We start from the raw sequence: 10767 nt of genomic DNA, 5'->3' as shown, positions 1-10767 counted from the left end.
ATGTTCTCCAGCAGTATCGGTATTAATGACGGCGATAGTATCAGCGACAAGTAGTTATTAGTAGCAGTTAGTAATAAGTAAATAGTATTTAGCAGTGATGGTAGTAATAACGTTAGCAATAGTAATAGTGGTAGCAGTTGCAGTTTAGCAGTAGAAGTAAGTGACGGTGTCGGTAATGCTGACGTCGCTCGATTTAACCAAGAAACGGGAAATTGTAATCGATTATCGTAAAGGTCGATTTTACAAAATGGCGTAGTCGTTACGCGTCACGGTTGATCCTATATTGTTTTCATCGCTCCTCCTGCTCGCCCATCAATTCGTTATCACGAGTCTCTCGATCAGATCAATTTACCTTTGTTGCTTAACTCTCGTCCGCAATTACGAACATCTTTTTCCCTTCCCACACGCGATCCAATTCGATCGCGATCGATCGATCCGGTACCGTGACGATCGATGACGACGGCGAATCGTATCGATATTGATATTTCGACGATAATTGATTTCGAGTGATCGATATGAAAAAATCGGCATTGTAAAAAATTTTTCAACTTACAGTCCTATCCCAAAAATGAAGATTGCGTTAGGTACCAACTCGTTAAATCCCTCCGTCACAAATATATCCGTTATATAATCTAAGTTGTCTAACTTTTTAGATTTAGCGATTAGACTTTGTACATTTGTCTTGGCGTCCTCACCATATGTTTTTTTTTTTTTTTTTACTTTGCTTCACACGTCTCCTCTCCCTATCCTCCTTGTCCCTCAAACTTTTTTTCTCCCCGTATAATTTATAACATTAAAATCTTTTACGTTATTATATTAATAATTTCTATGCTCTTCATTTGTTTTTTCTCTTTTTTTTTTTCTTTCTCTCTTTTGATTTGTACATATTCCTCTCGAGTGTTTGTGCCTGTGTTTCTGTGGATCGACCTTAATTTTTGTTTTCTCTCTACTTCTCATCCTTCTGTAACACCGTCTCCTTGTGTTGCTCAATTTTTTTGTTTGTTCGTTCAATAGCATCAATGGCATCAATGGCATCGAATAGCGTCGATAGCATCGATTAACGTTAATAGCATCAATATAGCGTTTTACTCGTATCCTCATTGATAATCGTGCAAGTCCCGTAAGTGTCGGGTGAGTCGGCCGAAGAAAAAATGTTTTTTTTTTTCCCCATATACCGTTGGATTTTATACGTGCGGCCGGAAGTTACAAGTGGATCCGCCATTAATTGTCATTATTGTTTAATCGCGTTTACGTTATCTCTTACACTGGCCTCGTCTGGAGCTTTTGGCAAAAATCATTATTTTTCTTTTTCCTTAATCTTTGCCTACTGGGCTTTCGGGCTGTTTCGTAATGAGTTTAAGAACTAAGAATGACATGGTCGAAGGGAATCTCTCCGAGTTTATAAAAACGAGAAAAAAAAAGATTAAGGATAAGAACAAAGAGAACGTAAAGGACGAAATTTGACGTTATACTTTTTACAGGATGGATCTGTAGATCGTCATCGATATTGATCATCCGTCAGACTCCACGTGGTCTTCGGGGAGTCGGTGATAATCTTTTTTATCTGACTTTTTTTTTAATACTTAAATAAATAAAAAAAAAAGGTGTTTCGAGGACTGTTAACAAAAGTGAGCTACTTTGATAATAAAGATAACAGAAAAGGAAGAAAAGGAACGAACGAGCGATCCTTCTGATAAGGAAGGCAAGACGACGCCGAAGTGCGTCGGTTCTCTCTCTGTCTTACTTGGTTCTTTCGGACTGAATTTTTAAAATACATTTTCATCGATACGAATTAGTCCATAGGGATGGTGATCGATTTATTTTCTCTCTTCACTTTTTGTTTAATTTTCGTTATTTCTTTATTTCCGGTCGTGTCGAAAAAGTATCGCGCGATTCGGTCGAATGAGAAAAAAGAATGGATTTGAAAAATTGTTGTTTCCGATGTTCTTTAGTCGGTTTTGAAAACACGTTGATTTTCGTTAAATTTTTTTTTGTTTTTTTTTTTTTGGAAAAAGGAGCGTGTCAAGTGTCTGGTAGCGTAAATTGTTGCGAGCTGCTGCTGTTGTTTTTTGTAGTTGTTACTGTTGTTGTTGTTGTTGTTGTTGTTGTTGTTGTTGCAAGTGCAATTTGAGCTGTCAACACGGGTTTTTTGTCCGATGACTTCGCGAGCTGTATTTGTCCCTTGGCACTTTTTAAATATTTACGCTTGATAAATAATTGGGATGGGCACCGGAAGTCACATTCAGGGAAATTAGGGGATGATCGTGTCACATAAAACTGCGAGCCCGATCAGCCCGTAACGGCCCGACGGTGACCCCCTGAAATTTGTCCCTCGCCCATCCCTTCGAAATATATTAAATATATTATACAATTTATCCGACTAAAATCTCCTTTATTCCCACATAGTGCAAAAAGCTATGTGCCACGTTTTTTATTTTCTTCACGAAATTACCTCACTTCGCGTTTTATTTATATTAAAAATTTCCTCCGCATCCACTACCTCTCCCGCTTCTCGTCCTTCGCGCCTTCTTACTCCTTTTTTTTTGTTACCCTTCCCTCTTTAATATCTTTAAAATTCATTAAGTTATTAAAACATCTAACAAAAAGGAAAAAGAAAGATTTACTTAGATCTCCCCAACAATGTATCAAAAATAAACTTATACTCTTCATTTTTTTTTCTTTTTTTTTTCATTAATTCTCATATCTCTCTTTTCGATAAAATTTACTTCCTTCTTCACCGTGCTTTTTTTTTTTTTTTAAATCCCCACCCACCCCATCGTCATAATCGTGATCATTGTCATTATCTTCGTCACTCGTAATTTTCCTCGAAAGAGAAAAAAACCGTCTTCGTATTCGAATACGCGATTTTCATAGGACAATCTTTCTCACTCGCGTGCTCGTGAGCTTAGCTCGAGGAAAAAAAAAGCAAAAAAATACCAGAAAAGTCAGCCCTACAAAAGAAAAGTATCAGCGAGATATCGTGCCCCTTTCCGTTCTGATATTTTCAAGATTATCTTGAAATTCATCCTCGAAATTTTCCTTCCCCATCTTCCCATTTTGGTATCTCGCCGAACTTTCGCGTAGCCGCCAAATTTTCCTTCTACTCGCTTTGCCATCCCTCAGACCTTCGACCGTGCGCGAATACTCCCTTCCTACCCCACTTTAAAATGGCCCGAGCCAATCCGCGCAGTCCAAATTCTTAAACTTCACTTCTTAAACTCATGTATCTTTGTACTAAACGCATACTGAATGCCGAGAAATAATAGGCTGACCGCGGCCATTTTGTTATCCCGGAAACCGGAAGTGACCTACGGCAGCACAGCAAGTCAATTGACTCGCGAGGTAAGTTTAAAATATCCCCTGCTTCGAGCAGCGCGCGAATTCCGATCGATCATGCGACATTCCTAGAATTCCAAACCAATCAAAATCTGATATTTCAATCGATCAGTTCGATCACGGAAACAGGAATCGCTCGCGCAATTAAGGGACAATTAATTATTCGTCAATCCGATATTTGGTCATGTTTTACGACCGCGTCGAGAAACGGAGCTTCCCATGATTATCTCCAAATATTTCCCCTCGCTCTCCGGGCGTCTCAAGAGATACCAGAGAAATGAATAACGAGCGAGAAATAATCTCAACGGTCTTTGCCCGATGCTCCAAGCAAATTATTTCTTTTTTTTTCTTTCGCGAGCGTCGGCCAGTAATACGACGAGGGCGCCAATTCGCTTTCTTGTTGGATGTAAAGACGAGAGAAGCGACAGCAGCGCCACTACTCGCGAACTGCCTAGTGCGGTCGATCGGGAAGTTCGACAGAGTCGTGGAAGAATCCAAGAATTCTCGATACGGTTGAAATGGAAGCGGAAGTGTCTTCAGCAATCGAGCAGCACGTACCGCGATACCGGAAGTACAGTTATTCAATCAATCTTACAAAACCCGACCGACCCAACCATAGTCCGGCTGACCGACGCCTCGCAAAGTCGCCACTGTCGTTGGACAAATTTTCTACGCGAAGACCTTTCGAAAAAGCGCGGGCGCGTTATCCAGAGTGCAATTACATTCTATAATCCTATAATTATAAAATTACAGAATTCACAGTCGGTACATATATATATATAGATATATATCTAGCATAAGCCCCGCACCTTCCTCAGATCTGGCGAATCGTGAATTTTGTCACGGAATTTCATTTCTTCGTTCTCTTCTTTTTTTTTAATTCCGTATTCAATGCGTATACGCGCGCACGCGTCTTTCTCACTCTACATCCCTTACGTCGAGCACCCTAATACGAGACGCATAGACGCATTACGTGTTCTGCGTGCATTCATATATTATAAATATATATATATACGTCGCGCGTATATACATATGTTATAAATATATGTGTATATACATTATATATACAGACACGCGATTCACGGAAGATTTCGAAATCCTAGTCTACTGCGATCCTCCATCATGATAAATCTAAATACCTGTCTTGCATCTTTACCATCTTAATCGGTAATTCATTACTTATCAATTAATAGTATTATTCAACACACGCACACTCACACACTATTACATCCATGGTAAAATAAAATCCCTGAAAACGTTTTGTGGTTCCATTCATCTTCCCTCCTCTTCTATCTTCTTCTCTTCGTCACCTTCTCCTCCTTCTTCTTGTTCTTCTCCCTTCATCCCTCATACAAATCATCGATGCCTCTACCTCCCCTATTCACTCCCACCTATCATGGCTACTTCCATAATAACTTTCATGCGTAACACCCTACGCCGCTTGAATCTTCCTTCGCCTCCTTTCACCTCAATTTTCCATTAAACTCCCTGCAATCTTCAATACCCCCTTATCAGCGTTCCACGGCAAAGTCAGAATACCTCCTTTGCATCCTCCACCCTTAACATTCTTGCTCTCCCTGCATCCCGATCTTAATCGTCCAGCATCTTATCCAACCTCAGCTTGGCTGCTACTTCGCTCCTTTCGTTCCTCAATTTATCCGTCCCTTCCGCTTCTTTTCCTTCTGTCCCCGTTTCCGGTCCTCACTGTCCCAGTGGCCGTAGCAGCCCCAGCGACAGTCGCATTTCGCTCGTCTCCGGTGACTCTCAATGGTTTTTGGTGTTTCTGTCGCATAGAGCGCGCCCCCACCGGCTCTTGCAAAGGAACTTTGAAACGAATCACGCAGCGCGTCCTGTTTTCATTATCTTTAACACGCATTTTCACTTCACTCGTACAAAATCAAAATCGCTTCTTTGGTATTACGGTGCGAGGGGGCAGCGCTGCCGCCGGAGGTTTTCTCATCGTATATCACCAGTTCATCTATGTCTCTTACGGTAGAACCTCACAATTATTTTTTTTTTTCACATACTCAACATTAGTCTCAAGGATGTCTCGGATGAATTCGCTTAAAAAGTTATCTTATTTAGAGGGAAAAAAAAAAAATAATAAACAGAGAGAGTGAGAGGAAAGGGGAGAAAGAGCATTCTCCCCAATCCTCCATAGTAATAGCGGTGTAATAATAGCGGTAGTCGATAGTAAGTAGTAGTAATAATAATAATAGTTATTGTAGTAGTGGTAGTGTTGGTAGCGGTAGTAGTAGCGGCAAGTGGATAGTAGAAGTAATAGAAGTAGTGGTAGTTATCGTAATATAGTAACAGGTATAAGGTAATGTAATCGTTACTTAACTTCTCTGTATATTATTATAACTTTAATATTAGGTAGGTTTTTTTTAGATTAGTTGGTTTATCATTTTTCATTTCACTTCTTTTTCATATTATCATATTAAATCTTTAATCGTAATGAATGAGGTAATAAGGTTGTGTGTGTGTTTCATCGTTCCCAATTCTATCGGCGGGGTGAATTTCATAACCGCTTCGAAATCTTTATCATTCTCTCATTCTTTCTTATTTTCACACACTCTCTCTCTCTCTCTCTCTTTCTCTCTCACACACACTCTCTCTCTCTCTCAGAATACCGCTAGATTAATTCACAATCCTCCCGTGAGCCATGTGCCGCCGACCTTAATGAGATTAACCTCGAGGAATCAATATATATTTAACGATACCTCAAAACCCGAACGTTCGAATACCACAACCCCTTTTGTTTCTTCTAAAAATGGAAATGAAAGAAAAATCTTCCATCGTCTTCCATGTTTCCACCCTTTTCCCAAACTCGAGGGCCATCTGCCGTCGCAAACTCCAAGTTAATTTTCCAGCGTCTCGTCTACACGCATTTCCGTCCGACCTTACAAAACTTTCTCGACCTCCCTCCTTCGTTTTTAACTACGACGCCTGATCTCCTGCGATCCGTACGTACCTCGAGCACAGTACGAACATTAAATTCCCTACCACGAGGGTGGAGCAATGAGGTCGGTTATGAGAACTTGTCAGCCTTTCAGCTATACGTGATCGGACGGAATATCCATGAGGACGACAATCGTTAAAGCGGAGCAGGGTAATCGTGCGTCTAGAGTTTCCAGGTATCACGGAGGAAGCAGCCTCCTCATCCTAATCCTCCTCGAGGAACTGGAACGTAGGATTTCAAAGCGGCGTGACCACCCCAGCCGAATAAAATGGATTCTGTGAGGCGTTGCTTGGCGTCAGGTGAGTTTCATCAACGTTACTGATTCTGTGGCTGTTGCTGCGGCTGTTGGCCCTGCTGGGGCTGCTGTTGCTGTTGGGGTTGTTGCTGCTGGCTGGATGGCGAGCCGGACTGTTGCTGAGAGGACGAGTGTTGCTGGGAGGTGGTGCCACCTTGCTGAGAAGTGGCGCTGCCGTCTCGTCGTGAACGTGCACCGCCTTCCTGGCTGCTCCCACGTCCTGCCCGTGTACCGGTTGGACCACCCGTGCCACTTCCTGGTGCACCGGACTGCAGGACCATCGCACGGATTCTTCGTTGCGCCGACTGTCGATCAATGATCGTTATTAGGTATTTAAGAGGAATTGGATTCTCGAACGCTACGACTCCTGGAAATTTCTATTTGCGGGACTCACCTGAACGGAGAAGAACGGTCCGATTATGTGGACGGTGGTTTCCTCGTCAGCCTGCGGTGGGCTGGCTTGTTGTTCTGAGAGTTTTATAACACTTCCGGTGACACGTTGAAGCTCTCTTACATTCTGGCCACCCTTCCCGATGATTCGACCAACCTGGGCACTGGGAACCAGGATCTCGATGGTCAACCTGACATCCTCTGTACCAGCGACGAAGCCCTCCTCTCGCATTTTCTCAAAGATCAGGTACTGGGCCTGTATACGAACGAGAAGAGTTAATTGAAGATTTTCATCAAGACAGCCGTTGGTCATTTAATTTTTTAAATAAAAATGTGGCAGGGTTTACTGAGTTGATTTTCGCCAAAGTAATGGAGAAACGATCGACAAGGAACCCTTCGCGAATGCTGTTCCTGTGAGCATCAAGACGAAGCCTTCCTACGGCCATCCTCTCAAAAATCACAGGTTAAATTCTGTAATTAGATTCGTCGCTACACCGCACTAGCGCCACCAACGTTATAGGTGAATATCAATAGTGAATTTATTTCCAACACATCTGACAGGTTTCGAACTAGCTACCTCAACAGCTCCGTACGGTTGACTGAGCCGTGTGGCCATCAGTGTTACCACAAAAAAAAAGTATGAACGGAAATACCAGAGTAAATTGCCGCATAGCAATGACCAATGAAGAAATCAATTGACAAGAGAAGACTGACCTTCCACTGTGACTCCGGTGATCCGATGATGGTGACCTTCCTTTCGGTCTGCTGATCAGCCGGCTTGTCCTGATCTAGAGGAGCGATCTTGACGCTGGCGCCAGAGAATCTGATGATGTTCCTGATGTGAGAGCCCTTGGTACCGATGATGGCGCCCACGCTGTTGTTCGGAATGTACAAGAAGGTCGTCTCCTGGGTATCACCGGCTGGCACTCCTTGCTGGGTTGGCAAGGTACTCTGATAAGGATAGGGTGCCGGCCCAGAGCCGTACAGGCCTGGCCCTCGAGAACTGTAGCCCATACCAGCAGTGGACATCATCGCCATAGGATGAAGCCCAGGGAACATCATACTCTGGGGCTGCAACAGGAATGAATTGCGAAACTCGTAGATAAAAAAAAAGTCTGTTTGAATATTCTCAATCAATTTTCAAATACTCATGGATGATCTTTCCATCAATTTTTTCATATCCAATTAGCACAGGCACGCAGACGGCAGGAGGTGGATCAGGTTAACTTTTGTCGCTCGTATGTCACTCATATGTACCGCTCTCATGCGTGTTATCCTATTTCTCATTCCTCTGTAGAAACTGGTAGAGGCTGATTTCTTATATCATTATTATTTCTCTACGTGACTACATAAAAACAGAAGAAACACCGTCTGATCTTCTCAAAACATTGAATTTTATTGTTTTACCAAAGTCAATACAATACGAGTTAGACATGCGCGAGCAACACAATACATATGAGTTACATGGGAGCTAAAGAAGTCTGATTGCGCATTCGTTGAATGTCGATGCCCACTTCGAGCGGAAGACGTAGGAATAGGATCTGGATCCCGAAGTAACGAAGGGAGGAACAAAAGGGGAAATAGAACTAGGCACTGGATTCTGCATCAGAGGGTAGGTCGGATCACCTCGTGATCTTGGACAAGTCGGTAAAGTCAGGACGATCAGGAGGACGAACCGACATTAACGCGAAGATCCGAGAGCACGACCTCACCGAGTGACCTCGCCTCGTGCTTGTTTGACCTCCACCTGGGACCGGACTGTGGAAAGAACATTGGAGCCAGGCTCATTGGGTCCCATCGTTTGTTCTCGATGGTCGGCACCAAGTACAGCAAGTGAAATAAACATCTGCCAAGATGAGACACGCCGGGTACGCGTCTTGAGACTTACCGCCATTGCCTGAAGATCATTCTCATAGCTCTGACGTAGCTTGCTGGAGATCATTGACTCGGCCTTGCTCATATTATCGATGGTACCCTTCACCGTGATGATGCGCTCCAGGTTAAAGCTATTGATATCATTGATGCTGCTGACGGTGATCTTAGTGTCAGTGTCCTGCATGATTCTCTTGATCGTGTTACCACCCTTGCCAATTATGCGGCCAATCAGATTGTTGTGGGCGAGTATCTTCAGGGTGATTTCGCTAAATCAGAAAGGAGAAGAAAGGTCAAAATTTAATTAACTTATCAAAGATAAGGAACCTCCGATTGGTCCTCGCTCGACCTACCCTTTGTTCGTGTTGTTGGCCTCCTGCTGCATCACCTCCAGAATCTTCTTACACGCGTTAGTACAGTTCTCCGGGTTCCCGTAGATGGTGATGGCCTTTTCCAAGGAGCCAACGTTGTCCTTCCTGTGGACGTCGACCCTGGCCCTGGTCATCTGCGTGATCTGACGAATGGTGGAGCCTTGACGACCGATAATGGCGCCGACCATATCCGATTGAACGAGAATGCGCAGGGGGAAGTCGGTCTGCCGACCGGAACCAGGAAGTCCGGAAAAGGCAACGCCACCCCGTTGGCTGCGCCCTCTTCGTCGACTTTCCGTGCTCGACATTTCCACTTTCAGCGGATTGCCCATGAACTCGAAGCCATTCAAGTGGTTCACAGCCCTTCAAGAATTTAGGGAAAAATTATGTCAATGATCATCGCAGTGTCCGGGGATCGTCGGATCGATTCAGTTTTATTTTATCTTTTTATTCCTTTTTTTTTTCACTCTGTACTCACTGCTGTGCTTGCTCTTGCGTTTCATAGCTGACGAGGACGCTTTGCGTGTTGGGATCGCGCGACGGCACCTTCTCGATGTTCTGCACCTGCCCGTAGGTGATGAAGAGGATTTCCAGCTCGTCCAAACTCGTGTGGGCTGAAATGTTGCTCACCAATACCTTGGCCCCGGAGCTGCCAACAAAAATTATTATTATCCTCGATATTCCTATTACATTATTATTACAAATAAAACAAACATCCTGACAAAGGAAATTTACAAAAACAAAAATTCCTTCAAACTTCAAATTACGCACGAGTACAACTGAAGACTAACAAATCGAGTAGACGACCTGAGTGCGAAGCCAATCGTATGAGATCGAAGGTCAAAAGAGGTCCTTGCGAAAAAGAAAGCAAAACCGGAAAAAATCAAACTCGGAGTAACTCCTCAGCGTGACTTCCGGTATAAAGTAATTACTCGGTAGAGAAGGGAGGAAAAACGTAAAAATGCCGTCTTAACGGAAGCTCGACCATAATCAGATTCCAGAGTTTTAATGGCAAACTGCCAGAGAGCAGGGAATAGCCGGCGAAAGGAAGGACTGAAGTGTCGGTCAAAGAGGATGAGAAGCGGCACCCTCTGTTGAATGAAAAAGTCCCCCAAAAAAAAAAAGAAAAAAAAGATAAAGCGCGGTCGGTACTAAAGGGCGCCACACGAATCCTCGAAAGACAGTAGAGAACGCCATACGTATTACTTGCGTCTAAACCACGCAGGACGCCGATGCGTACACTATAGTGATACAGCCGTATAGTAGTACAGTCGGGTGCATTCACGTGTCTCACACGTGCGTAAACACACATGACGATCGAGAGTGCGCTGGAAGGCGCGGGAATTCTCGACGTCGCGGCGGATGATCGTCAAAGAGCTCGGCGCTCCGGGTAGCCAAAGATTCAGTAGTTCTCAGTGCTGTTTTCGTTCGCCCGTAGAGACGGAAAAGGTCGCACATGTGCGAACGCGTCATAATCTTTCCCCACGGCTGCTCCACTGCACCCACCCATTCCGTGTCTAGGGAGTGCTCCTCCTATCCCC

The 10767-nt window shown here is 43.7% G+C and overlaps 1 protein-coding gene across 3 annotated transcripts in view; it reads right to left on the bottom strand.

Moving 5' to 3' along the window:
- Positions 1-682: 682 nt before the first annotated feature.
- Positions 683-10767, bottom strand: part of LOC107270093 (insulin-like growth factor 2 mRNA-binding protein 1) — a 65783-nt gene continuing 55698 nt past the window's right edge. For all 3 annotated transcript variants that reach the window (XM_015744774.2, XM_015744776.1, XM_015744777.2), the window contains 6 exons: positions 9705-9875; positions 9209-9589; positions 8872-9124; positions 7698-8054; positions 6988-7239; positions 683-6898 (listed from right to left, as the gene is read on the bottom strand). In XM_015744774.2, coding sequence (XP_015600260.1) covers positions 6614-6898; positions 6988-7239; positions 7698-8054; positions 8872-9124; positions 9209-9589; positions 9705-9875 — 1699 coding nt within the window. In that variant the 3' untranslated portion in view covers positions 683-6613. The remainder of the gene's footprint in view (positions 6899-6987; positions 7240-7697; positions 8055-8871; positions 9125-9208; positions 9590-9704; positions 9876-10767) is intronic.

The sequence above is a fragment of the Cephus cinctus genome, unplaced genomic scaffold (assembly GCF_000341935.2).
Source record: "Cephus cinctus unplaced genomic scaffold, Ccin1 Ccin1_scaffold0696, whole genome shotgun sequence".
Lineage (NCBI taxonomy): Eukaryota > Metazoa > Arthropoda > Insecta > Hymenoptera > Cephidae > Cephus > Cephus cinctus.
This window is presented reverse-complemented; position numbering and strand designations above follow the sequence as displayed.